General features: G+C 51.3%; 1 protein-coding gene across 1 annotated transcript in view; it reads right to left on the bottom strand.

The window, feature by feature from the left end:
* Positions 1 to 21,976, bottom strand: part of sgsm3 (small G protein signaling modulator 3) — a 210,122-nt gene that overhangs the window by 50,326 nt on the left and 137,820 nt on the right. The window contains exons 13-14 of the mRNA XM_085969415.1: positions 8,990 to 9,142; positions 8,528 to 8,598 (exon numbers count right to left, since the gene is read on the bottom strand). Coding sequence (XP_085825541.1) covers positions 8,528 to 8,598; positions 8,990 to 9,142 — 224 coding nt within the window. The remainder of the gene's footprint in view (positions 1 to 8,527; positions 8,599 to 8,989; positions 9,143 to 21,976) is intronic.

Below are 21,976 nucleotides of genomic sequence, written 5' to 3'. Positions count from 1 at the left end.
CCACTTCCCTCAAGACCCTAGGATGTAAGCCATCAGGTCCAGGTGATTTATCCGCCTTGAGTCCCATTATTTTACCGAGTACCACTTCCTTAGTGATTTTGATCGTGTTTAGCTCCTCCCCCCCTATAGCCCCCTGTTTGTCCAGTGTTGGGATATTCTTAGTGTCTTCTACTGTAAAGACTGATACAAAATATTCATTCAGTGTTTTTGCCATCTCCATATTTCCCACCATTAATTTCCCGGTCTCATCCTCTGAGGGACCAACATTTACTTTAGCCACCCTTTTTCTTTTTATATAACTATAAAAACTCTTACTATCTGTTTTTATATTTTTTGCTAATTTATAAGAACAATAATGTTATTAGTCAATATATATTGAAGCTTGTTGTTTAAAACCATTCGGCCAGAGTTACGCTGAAGTTTTTGTTGCTGGGCTAACAAACCTTTATTGCTGCAGTAACCGCGGAAAGAAATCCACTAACAGATCCCTCTACACTGTCCAATCAAACACTCCCAGGGCAGGTACAGCACGGGTTAGATACAGAGTAAAGCTCCCTCTACACTGTCCCATCAAACACTCCCAGGGCAGGTACAGCACGGGTTAGATACAGAGTAAAGCTCCCTCTACACTGTCCAATCAAACACTCCCAGGGCAGGTACAGCACGGGTTAGATACAGAGTAAAGCTCCCTCTACACTGTCCCATCAAACACTCCCAGGGCAGGTACAGCACGGGTTCGATACAGAGTAAAGCTCCCTCTACACTGTCCCATCAAACACTCCCAGGGCAGGGACAGCACGGGTTAGATACAGAGTAAAGCTCCCTCTACACCGTCCCATCAAACACTCCCAGGGCAGGTACAGCACGGGTTAGATACAGAGTAAAGCTCCCTCTACACTGTCCCATCAAACACTCCCAGGGCAGGTACAGCACGGGTTAGATACAGAGTAAAGCTCCCTCTACACTGTCCCATCAAACACTCCCAGGGCAGGGACAGCACGGGTTAGATACAGAGTAAAGCTCCCTCTACACTGTCCCATCAAACACTCCCAGGGCAGGTACAGCACGGGTTAGATACAGAGTAAAGCTCCCTCTACACTGTCCCATCAAACACTCCCAGGGCAGGGACAGCACGGGTTAGATACAGAGTAAAGCTCCCTCTACACTGTCCCATCAAACACTCCCAGGGCAGGTACAGCATGGGTTAGATACAGAGTAAAGCTGCCTCTACACTGTCCCATCAAACACTCCCAGGGCAGGTACAGCACAGGGTTAGATACAGAGTAAAGCTCCCTCTACACTGTTCCCATCAAACACTCCCAGGGCGGGTACAGCACGGGTTAGATATAAAGTAAAGCTCCCTCTACACTGTCCAATCAAACACTCCCAGGGCAGGTACAGCATGGGTTAGATACAGAGTAAAGCTCCCTCTACACTGTCCCATCAAACACTCCCAGGGCAGTTACAGCATGGGTTAGATACAGAGTAAAGCTCCCTCTGCAGTGTCCCCATCAAACACTCCCAGGGCAGGTACAGCACAGGTTAGATACAGAGTAAACCTCCCTCTACATCTCCCCATCAAACACTCCTAGGGCAGATACAGCACGGGGTTTGATACAGAGTAAAGCTCCCTCTACACTGTCCCATCAAACACTCCCAGGGCAGATGCAGCATGGGTTAGATACAGAGTAAAGCTCTCTCTACACTGTCCCATCAAACACTCCCAGGGCAGGTACAGCACGGGTTAGATATAAAGTAAAGCTCCCTCTACACTGTCCAATCAAACACTCCCAGGGCAGGTACAGCAAGGGTTAGATACAGAGTAAAGCTCCCTCTACACTGTCCCATCAAACACTCCCAGGGCAGGGAGAGCATGGGTTAGATACAGAGTAAAGCTCCCTCTACACTGTCCCATCAAACACTCCCAGGGCAGGTACAGCATGGGTTAGATACAGAGTAAAGCTCCCTCTGCAGTGTCCCCATCAAACACTCCCAGGGTAGGTACAGCACGGGTTAGATACAAAGTAAAGCTCCCTCTACACTGTCCCATCAAACAGTCCCAGGGCAGATGCAGCACGGGTTAGATACAGAGTAAAGCTCCCTCTACACTGTCCCATCAAACACTCCCAGGGCAGGTACAGCACGGGGTTAGATACAGAGTAAAGGTCCCTCCCTCTACACTGTCCCATCAAACACTCCCCCTGCCCTGGGAGAGATACAAAGTAAAGTTTCCTCTACACTGTCCCCATCAAACACTCCCAGGGCAGGTTCAGCACGGGGTTTGATACAGAGTAAAGCTCCCTCTGCACTGTCCCCATCAAACACTCCCAGGGCAGGTACAGTACGGGTTAGATACAGAGTAAAGCTCCCTCTACATCTCCCCATCAAACACTCCCAGGGCAGGTACAGCACGGGTTACATACAGAGTAAAGCTCCCTCTACACTGTCCCATCAAACACTCCCAGGGCAGGTACAGCACGGGTTAGATACAGAGTAAAGCTCCCTCTACGCTATCCCATCAAACACTCGCAGGGCAGGTACAGCATGGGGTGAGATACAAAGTAAAGCTCCCTCTACACTGTCCCATCAAATACTCCCAGGGCAGGTACAGCATGGGTTATATACAGAGTATTGCTCCCTTTACACTGTCCCACCAAACACTCCCCGGGCAGGTACAGCACGGGTTGGATACAGAGTAAAGCTCTCTCTACACTGTCCCATCAAACACTCGCCGGGCAGGTACAGCACGGGTTGGATACAGTGTAAAGCTCCCTCTACACTGTCCCATCAAACACTCCCAGGGCAGGTACAGCACGGGTTGGATACAGTGTAAAGCTCCCTCTACACTGTCCCATCAAACACTCCCAGGGCAGGTACAGCACGGGTTGGATACAGAGTAAAGCTCCCTTTACAGCAGCAGCAGCGGCAGTGCGGACAACGAGGCAGCGGCGGCAGTGATAAAAGGTGGCAGAGACCAGGTAGGCCCCACAGCAGCGGCAGTGTGGACCTGCGGGGAGCAAGACGGTGGCGGCGGCGATAAAAGGCGGCAGACACCAGGTAGGCCCCACAGCAGCGGCAGTGTGGACCTGCGGGGAGCAAGACGGTGGCGGCGGCGATAAAAGGCGGCAGACACCAGGTAGGCCCCACAGCAGCAGCAGCGGCGGCAGTGTGGACCTGCGGGGAATGAGGTGGCGGCGGCGATAAAAGGCGGCAGAGACCAGGTAGGTTTACCAATCCCAGAGCTTCGAGAGAGAAGTAAAAAGTAATCGAAGTGTGACGTCACCAGAAAGCAGGTAAGTGATTGGTTGGTGAGTATTTCTCTTTTTTACACTTAAACTCTGTGGTTTATAGTTTCTAGGGTCTCTGTAGGCAGGCACTGTTGGTAATTCAGGGCCCTTAATTATATCTTAACTGTCGTGAATTTGGTGGGATTGATTTGAATTAATTAAAAGGGTAAGTCATGACAGGAGAGCTCGGCCCCGTGGAATGCTCCTCCTGCGCTATGTGGGAACTCAGGGACACTTCCTCTGTCCCTGATAACCATGTGTGCAGGAAGTGTGTCCAGCTGCTCCTACTGAGAGACCGCATTGCGGCGCTGGAGCTGCGATTGGATACATACTGGACCATTCGCGATGCTGAGGACGTCGTGAATAGCACGTTTAATCAGTTGGTCACACCGCAGGTAAAGGTTGCACAGGCAGAAAGGGAATGGGTGACCAACAGGCAGAGTAGTAGGCGCAGGCAGGTAGTGCAGGGGTCCCCTGTGGCCATCCCCCTCTCAAACCGACATACCGCTTTGGATACTGATGGGGGGGATGGCTTACCAGGGGAAGGCAGCAGCAGCCAACTTCCTGGCACCAGGGGTGGTTCTGCTGCACAGGACGGGAGGAAAAAGAGGGGGAGAGCTTTAGTAATAGGGGATTCTAATGTAAGGGTAATAGATAGGCGTTTCTGCAGCCGCAAACGAGACTCCAGGATGGTGTGTTGCCTCCCTGGTGCAAGGGTCAACGATGTCTCAGAGCGGCTGCAGAACATTTTGGAAGGGGAGGGTGAACAGCCAGTTGTCGTGGTGCATATAGGTACCAACGATATAGGTAAAAACCAGGATGAGGTCCTAAAAGCTGAATATAGGGAGTTAGGAGGTAAATTAAAAATAGGACCTCAAAGGTAGTAATCTCAGGATTGCTACCAGTGCCACGTGCTAGTCAGAGTAGAAATAGAAAGATATTTCAGATGAATACGTGGCTAGAGGAATGGTGCAAAGGGGAGGGATTCAAATTCCTGGGACATTGGAACCGGTTCTGGGGGAGGTGGGACCAGTACAAAAAGGACAGTTTGCACCTGGGCAGGGCTGGGACCAATATCCTAGGGGGAGTGTTTGCTAATGCTCTGGGGGAGGGTTTAAACTAAAATGGCAGGGGGTTGGGAACCTGAGTGGGGAGACAGAGGAAAGGGAAACAAGGATAAAAGCAAGACAGGAAGGAGAAAAACAAAAGTGGCAGGCAGAGAAATCAAGGATTTAAATCAAACATGGCCACAGTAAATAATAATCCTAAAAGATCTAAGAGCATTAAAAAAACAAGCCTGAAGGCTTTGTGTCTTAATGCGAGGAGCATTCGTAATAAGGCGGATGAATTAGCTGCGCAAATAGAGGTAAACGAATGTGATATGATTGGGATTACGGAAACATGGCTCCAGGGTGGCCAAGGCTGGGAACTCAACATCCAGGGGTATTCAATATTCAGGAAAGATCGGCAAAAAGGAAAAGGAGGTGGGGTAGCATTGCTGGTTAAAGAGGGGATAAACACAATTGAAAGGAAGGATATTAGCTCTGATCATGTGGAATCTGTATGGGTAGAACTGAGAAACACCAAGGGGCAGAAAACGTTAGTGGGAGTGGTATATAGACCTCCAAACAGTAATGCGGAGGTCGGGGATGGCATTAAACGGGAAATTAGAGAAGCGTGCAATAAGGGCACAGAAGTCATCATGGGTGACTTTAATCTACATATAGATTGGGCTAACCAAATTAGTAACAATACTGTGGAGGAGGAATTCCTGGAGTGTATACGGGATGGTTTCCTGGACCAATATGTCGAGGAACCAACTAGAGATCAGGCCATCTGAGACTGGATATTATGTAATGAGAAAGGATTAATTACCAATCTAGTTGTGCGAGGCCCCTTGGGTCGGAGCAATCATAATATGATAGAATTCTTCATTAAGATGGAGAGTGAAATAGTTGACTCAGAGACTAGGGTCCTGAATTTAAATAAAGGAGGCTACGATGGTATGAGGTGAGAGTTGGGTAGGATTGATTGGGGAATGTCACTCAAAGGGTTGACGGTGGATGGGCAATGGCAAACATTCAAAGGTCGCATGGATGAACTACAGAATTTGTTCATCCCAGTTTGGCATAAAAGTACAACAAAAAAGGTGACTCAATCGTGGCTAACAAGGGAAATTAGGAATAGCATAAGATCCAAGGAGAGGACATATAAATTGGCCAGAAAAAGCAGTAAACCTGAGGATTGGGAGCAGTTTAGGATTCAACAAAATAGGACAAAGGGATTAATTAAGAGGGGGAAAATTGAGTATGAGAGTAAGCTTGCAGGGAACATAAAAACTGACTGTAAAAGCTTTTATAGATATGTGAAGAGAAAAAGATTGGTGAAGTCAAGTGTAGGTCCCTTGCAGTCAGATTCAGGGGAATTTAGAATGGGGAACAAATAAATGGCAGACCAATTAAATACATACTTTGGTTCTGTCTTCACAAAGGAGGACACAAATAACCTCCCAGAGATGTCGGGGAACATAGGGTCTAATGACAGGGAGGAACTGATAGAAATCAGTATTTGTAGGGAAATGGTGTTAGGGAAATTGATGGGATTGAAGGTGCATAAATCCCCAGGAACTGATAATCTACATCCTAGGGTACTTAAGGAAGTGGCCCTAGAAATATTAGATACACTGCTGGTCATCTTCCAAAATTCGATAGACTCTGGAACAGTACCCATGGATTGGCGGGTAGCTAACGTTACCCCACTGTTCAAAAAGGGTGGTAGAGAGAAAACGGGGACTTACAGACCGGTAAGCCTGACATCGGTAGTAGATAAAATGCTAGAGTCCATTATAAAGGATGTAATAGCAGAGCACTTGGAAAAAAGTGACCGGATCGGTCAAAGTCAACATGGATTTACAAAATGTAAATCGTGCTTGACTAATCCACTGGAATTCTTTTGAGGATGTAACTGGTAAAATAGATAAGGGAGAACCAGTGGATGTGGTGTATTTGGACTTTCAGAAGGCTTTCGATAAGGTCCCACATAAGAGATTAGCATGTAAAATTAAGGCACATGGGATTGGGGGCAAGGTATTGACTTGGATAGAGAACTGGTTGGCAGACAGAAAGCAAAGGGTTGGAATAAACGGCTCTTTTTCCGAGTGGCAGGCAGTGACTAGTGGGGTACCGCAGGGATCGGTCCTTGGACCCCAGCTATTCACAATATATATTAATGATCTGGATGAGGGAACTAGATGTAATATCTCCAAGTTTGCAGATGACACAAAGCTGGGTGGGCGTGTGTGCTGTGAGGAGGATGCCGAGAAACTCCAGTATGATTTGGACAGGTTGGGTGATTGGGCAGAAGCATGGCAGATGCAATATCAAGTGGATAAATGCGAGGTTATCCACTTTGGTGTCAAAAGCAGGAAGGCAGATTATTATCTGAATGGCAATAGATTGGGAGAAGGGGAAGTGCAATGAGACCTGGGAGTCCTTGTGCACCAGTCGCTGAAAGTAAGCATGCAGGTGCAGCAGGCGGTTAAGAAGGCAAATGGTATGTTGGCCTTCATAGCGAGAGGGTTTGAGTACAGGAACAAGGATGTCTTGCTGCAGTTGTACAGGGCCTTGGTGAGACCACATCTTGAGTATTGTGTGCAGTTTTGGTCGCCTTATCTGAGGAAGGATGTTCTTGCCATGGAAGGAGTGCAGCGAAGATTCACCAGGCTGATACCTGGGATGGCAGGAATGACGTATGAGGAGAGATTGGGTCGATTGGGCTTGTACTCGCTGGAGTTTAGAAGAATGAGAGGGGATCTCTTCGAAACTTATAAAATTCTAACAGGACTAGACAGACTAGATGCTGAAAGGACGTTCCCGATGGTCAGGGAGTCCTGGCCAGGGGTCACAGTCGAAGGATAAGGGGTAAGCCATTTAGGACAGAGATGAGGAGGAATTTCTTCACCCAGAGAGTGGTGAACCTGTGGAATTCTCTACCACAGAAGGCAGTTGAGGCCAATTCATTAAATATATTCAAGAAGGAGTTGGATATATTTCTTAAGGCTAAAGGGATCAAGGGATATGGAGAGAAGGCAGGTATAGGATACAGAATTTGGATGATCAGCCATGATCTCATTGAATGGCGGAGCAGGCTCGAGGGGCCGAATGGCCTACTCCTGCTCCTATCTTCTATGTTTCTATGTTACACTATTCCATCAAACATTCCCAGGGCAGATACAGCATAGGTTAGATACAGAGTAAAGCTCCCTCTACACTGTCCCATCAAACACTCCCAGGGCAGGTTCAGCACTAGTTAGATACAGAGTACAGCTCCCTCTACAATGTCCCATCAAACACTCCCAGGGCAGGTGCAGCACGGGTTAGATACAGAGTAAAGCTCCCTCTACACTGTCCCCATCAAACACTCCTAGGGTAGATACAGCACAGGGTTAGATACAGAGTAAAACTCCCTCTACACTGTCCCATCAAACACTCCCAGGGTAAGTACAGCACGGGTTAGATACAGAGTAAATCTCCCTCTACATTGTCCCAGCAAATACTCCCAGGGCAGGTACAGCATGGGTTAGATACAGAGTAAAGCTCCCTCTACACTGTCCCATTAAACACCCCCAGGGCAAGTACAACATGGGTTAGATACAGAGTACAGGTCCCTCTGCACTGTCCCATCAAACAAACCCAGGACAGGTACAGCACGGGTTAAATACAGAGTAAAGCTCCCTCTACACTGTCCCATCAAACACTCCCAGGGCATGTACAGTACGGGTTAGATACAGAGTAAAGCTCCCTCTACAATGTCCCATCAAACATACCCGGGGCAGGTACAGCATGGGTTAGATACAGAGTAAAGCTCCCTCTACACTGTCCCATCAAACATACCCAGGGCATGTACAGTACGGGTTAGATACAGAGTAAAGCTCCCTCTAGACTCCCATCAAACACTCCCAGGGCAGGTACAGTATGGGTTAGATACAGAGTAAAGCTCCCTCTACACTGTCCCATCAAACACTCGCAGGGCAGGTACAGTATGGGTTAGATACAGAGTAAAGCTCCCTCTACACTCCCCCTTCAAACACTCCCAGGGCAGGTACAGCACGGGTTAGATACAGAGTAAAGCTCCCTCTACACTGTCCCATCAGACACTCCCAGGGCAGGTACAGCACGGGTTAGATACAGAGTAAAACTCCCTAAAACAAATTCTAAATCATGAAAAACAGCAGAATTTACCTGTATGTTTTACACAGCACTAGTCGAGAATACACTGAGTCGAAGTCTCGTTCCACCTCCTTACCGGCAGCCTATGAAATAAGGGATGGGTGGGAGTGGGGGAAGAGAGGAAAAAAAAGGGGGCGAGGGAGCAAAGGGGAGAAAGAGGAAAGGGGGGGGAGATGAGGTGAAAGAGAAAGGGCAGACAGACGGTACGAGTGGGTAAGAAGGGAAGACAGAAATAGGGGGGGAAGATAGAGAGCGGGGAAGAGAGGGAGCGGAAGAGAGAAACAGGGAGGGGAAGAAAGGGGGAGAGGAGAGGTAGAGTTGGAAAGAGAGGATAGGGAAGGAGGAGAGAGAGAGAAAGGGAAAGAAGAAAAACTAAATTGAGAGGCACACCACAAATTGTTTATGTACAAAAAACGGTGTGAAATATCGGAGAAGTTGAAATGCTTTTCACAATCCACGGACAGCCTCCATTACCTCTTCAATAAAAAGCCAGGGATGGCAAGGGCCACCAAGAATCGATGGTTTCTTCAAACCCTGCTCAAATATTGCCTTAAGTGCTGGACACAGTGATCCTCGGACCAGGTCTGTCACTGCTTCTGTTACAGAATCATCTCCTGCCACCGAGTACTGCAGACAGAAACATAAATCACACTGTCAGCGGCAAATACAGAGCAGAGAAAACCGTTCAGAGCAAAGCAGACAGTCCATTCTGGAACAGGGTGAGGACGGGATGCCTGTACCTGGCACACTATATGGAACAGGGTGAGGACGGGATGCCTGTACCTGGCACACTATATGGAACAGGGTGAGGACAGGATGCCTGTACCTGGCACACTATATGGAACAGGGTGAGGACGGGATGCCTGTACCTGGCACACTATATGGAATAGGGTGAGGACAGGATGCCTGTATTCGGCACACTATATGGAATAGGGTGAGGACGGGATGCCTGTATTCGGCACACTATATGGAACAGGGTGAGGACGGGATGCCTGTACCTGGCACACTATATGGAATAGGGTGAGGACGGGATGCCTGTATTCGGCACACTATATGGAATAGGGTGAGGACGGGATGCCTGTATTCGGCACACTATATGGAACAGGGTGAGGACGGGATGCCTGTACCTGGCACACTATATGGAACAGGGTGAGGACCGGATGCCTGTACCCGGCTGTGGTAAACCACTGTTTGTATTCCACTGTGTGCATGCCTGGACATGCCTCGGCTGACTCCTCCCACAAGTCCTAGTATAAAGGTGACTGCTCCCCAGCCCTTTGTATTTCTGGACCGGTTGACCACTCGAGGCAGACCTTCATTCTTTTGTTAATAAAAGCCTTTAGTTACTCTCTTAACTCTCAGTCTTTTATGAGTAATTGATAGCGCATCAATGGCACACTATATGGAACAGGGTGAGGACCGGATGCCTGTACCTGGCACACTATATGGAACAGGGTGAGGACGGGATGCCTGTACCTGGCACACTATATGGAACAGGGTGAGGACGGGATGCCTGTACCCGGCACACTATATGGAACAGGGTGAGTAAGGGATGCCTGTATTCGGCACACTATATGGAACAGGGTGAGGACGGGATGCCTGTACCTGGCACACTATATGGAACAGGGTGAGGACGGGATGCCTGTACCTGGCACACTATATGGAACAGGGTGAGGACGGGATGCCTGTACCCGGCACACGATATGGAACAGGGTGAGGACGGGATGCCTGTATTCGGCACACTATATGGAACAGGGTGAGGACGGGATGCCTGTATTCGGCACACTATATGGAACAGGGTGAGGACAGGATGCCTGTATTCGGCACACTATATGGAATAGGGTGAGGACAGGATGCCTGTATTCGGCACACTATGTGGAACAGGGTGAGGACGGGATGCCTGTATTCGGCACACTATATGGAACAGGGTGAGGACAGGATGCCTGTACCCGGCACGCTATATGGAACAGGGTGAGGACCGGATGCCTGTATTCGGCACACTATATGGAACAGGGTGAGGACGGGATGCCTGTATTCGGCACACTATATGGAACAGGGTGAGTAAGGGATGCCTGTACCCGGCACACTATATGGAACAGGGTGAGTATGGGATGCCTGTACCCGGCACACGATATGGAACAGGGAGAGTACGGGATGCCTGTACCCGGCACACTATATGAACAGGGAGAGTACGGGATGCCTGTACCCGGCACACTATATGGAACAGGGCGAGGACGGGATGCCTGTACCCAGCACGCTATATGGAACAGGGTGAGTATGGGATGCCTGTACCCAGCACGCTATATGGAGCAGGGTGAGTACGAGATGCCTGTACCCGGCACACTATATGAACAGGGAGAGTACGGGATGCCTGTACCCGGCACATTATATGGAACAGGGCGAGGACGGGATGCCTGTACCTGGCACACTATATGGAACAGGGTGAGGACGGGATGCCTGTACCTGGCACACTATATGAAACAGTGTGAGGACGGGATGCCTGTACCTGGCACACTATATGGAACAGGGTGAGGACGGGATGCCTGTACCTGGCACACTATATGGAACAGGGTGAGGACGGGATGCCTGTATTCGGCACACTATGTGGAACAGGGTGAGGACGGGATGCCTGTATTCGGCACACTATATGGAACAGGGTGAGGACGGGATGCCTGTATTCGGCACACTATATGGAACAGGGTGAGGACCGGATGCCTGTATTTGGCACACTATATGGAACAGGGTGAGTAAGGGATGCCTGTACCCGGCACCCTATATGGAACAGGGTGAGTATGGGATGCCTGTACCCGGCACACGATATGGAACAGGGCGAGGACGGGATGCCTGTACCCGGCACACTATATGGAACAGGGTGAGGACGGGATGCCTGTACCCGGCACGCTATATGGAACAGGGTGAGTATGGGATGCCTGTATTCGGCACACTATATGGAACAGGGTGAGTACGAGATGCCTGTACCCGGCACACTACATGAACAGGGAGAGTACGGGATGCCTGTACCCGGCACATTATATGGAACAGGGCGAGGACGGGATGCCTGTACCCGGCACACTATATGGAACAGGGCGAGGACGGGATGCCTGTACCCGGCACACTATATGAACAGGGAGAGTATGGGATGCCTGTACCCGGCACATTATATGGAACAGGGTGAGTACGAGATGCCTGTACCCGGCACACTATATGGAACAGGGTGAGGACGGGATGCCTGTACCCGGCACACTATATGAACAGGGTGAGGACGGGATGCCTGTACCCGGCACACTATATGAACAGGGTGAGTACGAGATGCCTGTACCCGGCACACTATATGAACAGGGAGAGTATGGGATGCCTGTACCCGGCACATTATATGGAACAGGGTGAGTACGAGATGCCTGTACCCGGCACGCTATATGAACAGGGAGAGTACGGGATGCCTGTACCCGGCACACTATATGGAACAGGACGAGGACAGGATGCCTGTACCCGGCACACTATATGGAACAGGACGAGGATGGGATGCCTGTACCCGGCACACTATATGGAACAGGACGAGGACGGGATGCCTGTACCCGGCACACTATATGGAACAGGACGAGGACGGGATGCCTGTACCCGGCACGCTATATGGAAACACCTGGTTCCATTCTTATCTATCTAATCATAGCCAGAGAATCTCCTGCAATGGCTTCTCTTCCCGCTCCCGCACCATTACCTCTGGAGTCCCTCAAGGATCTATCCTTGGTCTGCTTCTATTTCTCATCTACATGCTGCCTCTTGGTGACATCATCCAAACACACAGCATCAGGTTACGCTGACGACACCCAGCTCTACCTCACCACCCCCTCGCTCGACCCCGCCACGGTCTCTAATTGTCTAACCGCCTGTCCGACAGCCAGTATTCGATGAGCAGAAGTTTCCTCCAGCTAAATATTGGGAAGACTGAAGTCTTCGGTCCCGACCACAATCTCCGTTCCCTAGCTACAAACTCCATGCCTCTCCCTGACAACTGTCTTAGGCTGAACCAGACTGTTCCCAACCTTGGCGTCGTATTTGACTGAGATGAGCTTCCGACCACAGATCCACGCCGTCACTAAGACCGCCTATTTCCACCTCCCCGACTCCGCCCTTGCCTCAGCTCATCTGCTGCTGAAACCCTCAACCATGCCTTTGTTACTTCTAGACTGGACTATTCCAATGCTCTCCTGGCCAACCTCCCATCTTGCATCCTCCGTAAACCTGAGGTCATCCAAACCTCTGCTGCCGGTGTCCTAACTCGCACCAAGTCCAGTTCACCCATCACCCCTGTGCTCGCTAACCTACATTGGCTCTCAGTTAAGCAACGCCTCGATTTCAAAATTCTCATCCTTATTTTCAAATCCCTCCGTGGCCTCGCCCTTCCTATCTCCGTATCCTCCCCTCGGCCTCTCTTCTCCACTACAAACCGTCCAGGAGCTCCTTGCACTTCTTGTTGGAGGTGAGCGTGGAGGGGACATGGGAAAGGGGTTTAAGAAGACGGTTGGTAGTGGAAAAGAAAAGCCGAGGGCTATCTTTACATTCCTGGATGATCCTGGAACAGTGAGCAGTTTTGGCAGAGGAGTGCAGGACCTGATGGCGCTTTGTGGTCCAGTCAGATCTGGCGATGAATGTATAAACCAGTTGTCCACCATAAATGTTCAAGTCTGCATCCCTTGAACTATGGGAGCGGAAATGGGGGCCGTACCAGGGTGAATGACCATGGTGAGAGAGAGTGATGGTTTCAGTGGGGACAAGGGTATCAAAGGTAAGGTGAGGGTGTGATTGAGCAGATTGGTAGCTGCAGCAGTGTCGTGGTGAATGATTGGCCAAAGGCTAGAGAGCTGGGAATTTGAAAGTGCCGCTGTAAGTGACTTGGGGGGGAGAGTTTTCACAGAGGTCCCCCGTAACCCGGTTTGGGGAAGGGTGTCTCTCTTGTCCCAGGGCGCGGGGTGGTTTCTGGATTGAGTGGGTAGGGGGGGGTTTCTCTGGATGAGGGGATGGTGTGTGGCTTATGGAGATTGGAAAAAACAATACAACACCTGAAAATTAGAACATTTATAATATCAGTTTTCTCTTCTCTCCTGAAGGCAATGAACACGGCACAGACTCCGAGAGCCCACCAGTACCGTGCTCACTGACCATTCACTGACCACTGCACAGACTCCGAGCCCACCAGTACCGTGCTCACTGACCACTGCACAGACTCCAAGAGCCCACCAGTACCGTGCTCACTGACCATTCACTGACCACTGCACAGACTCCGAGCCCACCAGTACCGTGCTCACTGACCACTGCACAGACTCCGAGAGCCCACCAGTACCGTGCTCACTGACCATTCACTGACCACTGCACAGACTCCGAGAGCCCACCAGTACCGTGCTCACTGACCACTGCACAGGCTCCGAGAGCCCACCAGTACCGTGCTCACTGACCATTCACTGACCACTGCACAGACTCCGAGAGCCCACCAGTACCGTGCTCACTGACCACTGCACAGGCTCCGAGAGCCCACCAGTACCGTGCTCACTGACCATTCACTGACCACTGCACAGACTCCGAGAGCCCACCAGTACCGTGCTCACTGACCATTCACTGACCACTGCACAGACTCCGAGAGCCCACCAGTACCGTGCTCACTGACCACTGCACAGGCTCCGAGAGCCCAACAGTACCGTGCTCACTGACCATTCACTGACCACTGCACAGACTCCGAGAGCCCACCAGTACCGTGCTCACTGACCACTGCACAGACTCCGAGAGCCCACCAGTACTGTGCTCACTGACCACTGCACAGACTCCGAGAGCCCACCGGTACCATGCTCACTGACCATTCACTGACCACTGCACAGACTCCGAGAGCCCACCGGTACCGTGCTCACTGACCACTGCACAGACTCCGAGAGCCCACCGGTACCGTGCTCACTGACCATTCACTGACCACTGCACAGACTCCGAGAGCCCACCGGTACCGTGCTCACTGACCATTCACTGACCACTGCACAGACTCCGAGAGCCCACCAGTACTGTGCTCACTGACCACTGCACAGACTCCGAGAGCCCACCGGTACCGTGCTCACTGACCATTCACTGACCACTGCACAGACTCCGAGAGCCCACCAGTACCGTGCTCACTGACCACTGCACAGACTCCGAGAGCCCACCGGTACCGTGCTCACTGACCAATGCACAGACTCTGAGCCTACCAGTACCGTGCTCACTGACCACTGCACAGACTCCGAGAGCCCACCGGTACCGTGCTCACTGACCATTCACTGACCACTGCACAGACTCCGAGCCCACCAGTACCTTGCTCACTGACCACTGCACAGACTCCGAGAGCCCACCAGTACCGTGCTCACTGACCATTCACTGACCACTGCACAGACTCCGAGCCCACCAGTACCGTGCTCACTGACCACTGCACAGACTCCGAGAGCCCACCAGTACCGTGCTCACTGACCACTGCACAGACTCCGAGAGCCCACCAGTACCGTGCTCACTGACCATGCACTGACCGCGGCACAGACTCCGAGAGCCCACCGGTACCGTGCTCACTGACCAGTGCACAGACTCCGAGAGCCCACCGGTACCGTGCTCACTGACCACTGCACAGACTCCGAGAGCCCACCGGTACCGTGCTCACTGACCACTGCACAGACTCCGAGAGCCCACCGGTACCGTGCTCACTGACCATTCACTGACCACTGCACAGACTCCGAGAGCCCACCAGTACCGTGCTCACTGACCACTGCACAGACTCCGAGAGCCCACCAGTACCGTGCTCACTGACCAGTGCACAGACTCCGAGAGCCCACCAGTACCGTGCTCACTGACCATTGCACAGACTCCGAGAGCCCACCAGTACCGTGCTCACTGACCATTCACTGACCACTGCACAGACTCCGAGCCCACCAGTACTGTGCTCACTGACCATTCACTGACCACTGCACAGACTCCGAGAGCCCACCAGTACCGTGCTCACTGACCATGCACTGACCGCGGCACAGACTCCGAGAGCCCACCGGTACCGTGCTCACTGACCAGTGCACAGACTCCGAGAGCCCACCGGTACCGTGCTCACTGACCACTGCACAGACTCCGAGAGCCCACCGGTACCGTGCTCACTGACCACTGCACAGACTCCGAGAGCCCACCGGTACCGTGCTCACTGACCATTCACTGACCACTGCACAGACTCCGAGAGCCCACCAGTACCGTGCTCACTGACCACTGCACAGACTCCGAGAGCCCACCAGTACCGTGCTCACTGACCAGTGCACAGACTCCGAGAGCCCACCAGTACCGTGCTCACTGACCATTGCACAGACTCCGAGAGCCCACCAGTACCGTGCTCACTGACCACTGCACAGACTCCGAGAGCCCACCAGTGCCGTGCTCACTGATCACTGCACAGACTCCGAGAGCCCACCAGTACCGTGCTCACTGACCAGTGCACAGACTCCGAGAGCCCACCAGTACCGTGCTCACTGACCATTGCACAGACTCCGAGAGCCCACCGGTACCGTGCTCACTGACCACTGCACAGACTCCGAGAGCCCACCGGTACCGTGCTCACTGACCATTCACTGACCACTGCACAGACTCCGAGAGCCCACCAGTACCGTGCTCACTGACCACTGCACAGACTCCGAGAGCCCACCAGTACCGTGCTCACTGACCAGTGCACAGACTCCGAGAGCCCACCAGTACCGTGCTCACTGACCATTGCACAGACTCCGAGAGCCCACCAGTACCGTGCTCACTGACCATTCACTGACCACTGCACAGACTCCGAGAGCCCACCGGTACCGTGCTCACTGACCATTCACTGACCACTGCACAGACTCCGAGAGCCCACCGGTACCGTGCTCACTGACCACTGCACAGACTCCGAGAGCCCACCAGTACCGTGCTCACTGACCATTCACTGACCACTGCACAGACTCTGAGCCTACCAGTACCGTGCTCACTGACCACTGCACAGACTCCGAGAGCCCACCGGTACCGTGCTCACTGACCATTCACTGACCACTGCACAGACTCCGAGCCCACCAGTACCTTGCTCACTGACCACTGCACAGACTCCGAGAGCCCACCAGTACCGTGCTCACTGACCATTCACTGACCACTGCACAGACTCCGAGCCCACCAGTACCGTGCTCACTGACCACTGCACAGACTCCGAGAGCCCACCAGTACCGTGCTCACTGACCACTGCACAGACTCCGAGAGCCCACCAGTACCGTGCTCACTGACCATGCACTGACCGCTGCACAGACTCCGAGAGCCCACCGGTACCGTGCTCACTGACCAGTGCACAGACTCTGAGCCCACCAGTACTGTGCTCACTGACCACTGCACAGACTCCGAGAGCCCACCGGTACCGTGCTCACTGACCACTGCACAGACTCCGAGAGCCCACCGGTACCGTGCTCACTGACCATTCACTGACCACTGCACAGACTCCGAGAGCCCACCGGTACCGTGCTCACTGACCACTGCACAGACTCCGAGAGCCCACCGGTACCGTGCTCACTGACCATTCACTGACCACTGCACAGACTCCGAGAGCCCACCAGTACCGTGCTCACTGACCATTCACTGACCACTGCACAGACTCCGAGAGCCCACCAGTACCATGCTCACTGACCAGTGCACAGACTCCGAGAGTCCACCAGTACCGTGCTCACTGACCATTCACTGACCACTGCACAGACTCCGAGAGCCCACCAGTACCGTGCTCACTGACCATTCACTGACCACTGCACAGACTCCGAGCCCACCGGTACCGTGCTCACTGACCACTGCACAGACTCCGAGAGCCCACCAGTACCGTGCTCACTGACCATTCACTGACCACTGCACAGACTCCGAGAGCCCACCAGTACCGTGCTCACTGACCATTCACTGACCACTGCACAGACTCCGAGAGCCCACCAGTACCGTGCTCACTGACCATTCACTGACCACTGCACAGACTCTGAGCCTACCAGTACCGTGCTCACTGACCACTGCACAGACTCCGAGCCCACCAGTATCGTGCTCACGGACCATTCACTGACCAATGCACAGACTCCGAGCCCACCAGTACTGTGCTCACTGACCACTGCACAGACTCCGAGAGCCCACCGGTACCGTGCTCACTGACCATGCACTGACCGCTGCACAGACTCCGAGAGCCCACCGGTACCGTGCTCACTGACCACTGCACAGACTCCGAGAGCCCACCAGTGCCGTGCTCACTGATCACTGCACAGACTCCGAGAGCCCACCAGTACCGTGCTCACTGACCATTCACTGACCAATGCACAGACTCCGAGAGCCCACCAGTACCATGCTCACTGACCAGTGCACAGACTCCGAGAGCCCACCAGTACCGTGCTCACTGACCATTCACTGACCACTGCACAGACACCGAGAGCCCACCAGTACCGTGCTCACTGACCACTGCACAGACTCCGAGAGCCCACTGGTACCGTGCTCACTGACCAATGCACAGACTCCGAGCCCACCAGTACCGTGCTCACTGACCACTGCACAGACTCCGAGAGCCCACCGGTACCTTGTCCAGTGACCATTCTATACATGTGACTGAAGACCATGTGAGCAATCACACAAGAGGGGCCCAATTCTGTCCTCATGTCATATACAGCGAACATAAACAGGAAGGAGGCCGGATTTTTCCCCTCCCTCGCCCAGGAGCAGAAGGTGGTGGTGGGCTGCCTTCTTGAACCGCTGCAGTCCGTGTGGTGAAGGTACTCCCATAGTGGTGTTAGGGAGGGAGTTCCAGGATTTTGGCCCAGTGACGATGAAGGATCGGCGATATACTTCTAAGTCAGGATGGTGTGTGACTTGAAGGGGAACTTGGAGGTGGTGGTGTTCCCATGCGCCTGCTGCCCTTGTCCTTCTAGGTGGAAGAGATCGCGGGTTTGGGAGGTGCTGCCGAAGAAGCCTTGGTGAGTTGCTGCAGTGCATCTTGTAGATGGTACACACTGCAGCCACGGTACGCCGGTGGTGGAGGGAGTGAATGTAATATATTAGCATGGATGGATAGGGGATTGACTAACTAACACAAAACAGAGTGTCGGGATAAATGGGTAATTTTATGGTTGGCAATCAGTAACTAGTGGGGCGCCACAGGGATCAGTGCTGGGGCCTCAATTATTATAATCTATTAATGACTTGGATGAAGGGACTGAGTGTACTGTAGCCAAATTTGCTGATGATAAAAAGATAGGTGGGTTCGCAAGTTGTGAGGAGGACACAGAGTCTGCAAAGGGGCATAGAGAGGTTAAGTGAATGGGCAAAAACCTGGCAGATAATGTGGGAAAATGTGAGGTTATCCACTTTAGAAGGAAGAATGAAAAAGCAAATTATTATTTAAATGGAGTGAAACTACAAAATGCTCCGATACAAAGGGATCTGGGGGTCCTAGTACAGGAAACACAAAAAGGTAGCGTGCAGGTACAGCAAGTAACTAGGAAGGCTAATGGAATGTTGGCCTTTATTGCGAGGGGGATGGAGTATAAAAGTAGGGAAGTTTTGATGCAACTTTACAGGGCGCTGGTGAGACCGCACCTGGAGTACTGTGTACAGTTTGGGTCTCCATATTTAAGGAAAGATATACTTGCATTGAAGGCAGTGCAGAGAAAGTTCACTATGTTGATTCCTGGGATGAAGGGGTTGATGTATGAGGAAAGGTTGAGCAGGCTGGGCCTATACTCATTGGAGTTTAGAAGAATGAGAGGTGATCTTATTGAGACATATAAGATACTGAGGGGGGCTTGACAGGGTGGATGCTGAGAGGATGTTTCCCCTAGTGGGGGTATCTAGAACTAGGGGGCACAGTTTAATAAGGAGACGGAGATGAGGAGGAATTTCTTCTCTCAGAGTCGTGAATCTTTGGAATTCTCTACCCCAGAGAGATGTGGAGGCGGAGTCACTGAATATATTCAAGGCGGAGATTGACAGACATAGAAACATAGAAGATAGGAGCAGGAGTAGGCCATTCGGCCCCTCGAGCCTGCTCCGCTATTCAATGCGATCATGGCTGATCATCCAAATTCAGTACCCGGTCCCTGCTTTCTCCCCATACCCCTTGATCCCTTTAGCCTTGAGAAATATATCCAACTCCTTCTTGAAAATATTTAATAAACTGGCCTCCTCTGCCTTCTGTGGTAGAGAATTCCACAGGTTCACCACACTCTGGGTGAAGAAATTCCTCTTCATTTCTGTCCTAAATGGCCTACCCCTTATCCTTAGACTGTGACCCCTGGTTCTGGACTCCCTGACCATCAGGAACATTCTTCCTGCATCTAGTCTGTCCAGTCCTGTCAGAACTTTATAAGTTTCAATGAGATCCCCTCTCAATCTTCTAAACTCCAGTGAGTATAAGCCCAATCGACCCAATCTCTCCTCATACGTCATTCCTGCCATCCCAGGTATCAGCCTAGTGAATCTACGCTGAACTCCTTCCATGGCAAGAACATCCTTCCTCAGATAAGGCGACCAAAACTGCACACAATACTCAAGATGTGGTCTCACCAAGGCCCTGTACAACTGCAGCAAGACATCCTTGTTCCTCTACTCAAACCCTCTCGCTACGAAGGCCAACATACCATTTGCCTTCTTAACCGCCTGGTGCACAAGGACACCCAGGTCTCGTTGCACTTCCCCTTCTCCCAATCTATTGCCGTTCAGATAATAATCTGCCTTCGTGTTTTTGCCACCAAAGTGGATAACTTCGCATTTATCCACATTATACTGCATCTGCCCAATCACCCAACCTGTCCAAATCATCCTGGAGTTTCTCGGCATCCTCCTCACAGCACACACGCCCACCCAGCTTTGTGTCGTCTGCAAATTTGGAGATATTACATCTAGTTCCCTTGTCTAGATCATTAATATATATTGTGAATAGTTGGGGTCCTAGGACCGATCCTTGCGGTACCCCACTAGTCACTGCCTGCCACTCGGAAAAAGAGCCGTTTATTCCAACTCTTGGCTTTCTGTCTGCCAACCAGTTCTCTATCCAAGTCAATACCTTGCCCCCAATCCCATGTGCCTCAACTTTACATGCTAATCTCTTATGCGGGACCTTATCGAAAGCCTTCTGAAAGTCCAAATACACCATATCCACTGGTTCTCCCTTATCTATTTTACCAGTTACATCCTCAAAAAATTCCAGTAGATTAGTCAAGCACGATTTACCCTTTGTAAATCCATGTTGATTTTGTCCGATCCTGTCACTGTTTTCCAAGTGCTCTGCTATTACATCTTTTATGATGGACTCTAGCATTTTCCCCACTACCGATGTCAGGCTTACCGGTCTGTAATTCCCCGTTTTCTCTCTACCACCTTTTTTGAATAGTGGGGTAACATTAGCTACCCTCCAATCCATGGGTACTGTTCCAGATTCCATCGAATGTTGGAAGATGATCAGCAATGCATCTACTATTTCTAGGGCCACTTCCTTAAGTACCCTAGGATGTAGATTATCAGGCCCTGGGGATTTATCGGCCTTCAATCCCATCAATTTCCCTAACACCATTTCCCTACAAATACTGATTTTTTTTAGTTCCTCCCTTTCATCAGACCCTATGTTCCCCGACATCTCTGGGAGGTTATTTGTGTCCTCCTTTGTGAAGACAGAACCAAAGTATGTATTTAATTGGTCTGCCATTTCTTTGTTCCCCATTATAAATTCCCCCGATTCTGACTGCAAGGGACCTACGCTTGACTTCACCAATCCTTTTCTCTTCACATATCTATAAAAGCCTTTACAGTCAGACATTTGAACTACAAGGGTGTCAAGGGGTCTGGGGAGAGAGCGGGAAAGTGGTGTTGAGGCCAAGATTGGATCAGCCATGATCTTATTGAATGGCGGAGCAGGCTCGAGGGGCCGATTGGCCTACTCCTGCTTCTTATGTTCTTAAGGTGGTGGATGGGGTGCCAATCAAACGGGCTGCTTTGTCCTGGATGGTGTCGAGTTTCTTGAGTGTTGTTGGAGCTGCACTCATCCAGGCAAGTGGAGAGTATTCCATCACATTCCTTACTTGTGCCTTGTAGATGGTGGAAAGGCTTTGGGGAGTCAGGAGGTGAGACACTCGCCGCAGAATTCCCAGCCTCTGGCCTGCTCTTGTAGCCACAGTATTTATATGGCTGGTCCAGTTCAGTTTCTGATCAATGGTGACCCCCAGGATGTTGATGGTGGGGGATTCGGTGATGGTAATGAGAACATAAGAAATAGGAGCAGGAGTAGGCCATTCAGCCCTTTGAGCCATTCAATGAGATCATGGCTGATCATCTGCCTCAACTCCATTCACCGGCCCTATCGCCATATCCTTTGATGCCCTTACTAGTCAGAAATCTATCGACTTCTGTTTTGAATATACCCAATGACTGAGCCTCCACAGCCCTCTGGGGTAGAGAATTCCAAAG

Source organism: Somniosus microcephalus, chromosome 28, assembly GCF_052327205.1.
Source record: "Somniosus microcephalus isolate GS21.2 chromosome 28, FLI_Smic_1.0, whole genome shotgun sequence".
NCBI classification, from domain to species: domain Eukaryota; kingdom Metazoa; phylum Chordata; class Chondrichthyes; order Squaliformes; family Somniosidae; genus Somniosus; species Somniosus microcephalus.
This window is presented reverse-complemented; position numbering and strand designations above follow the sequence as displayed.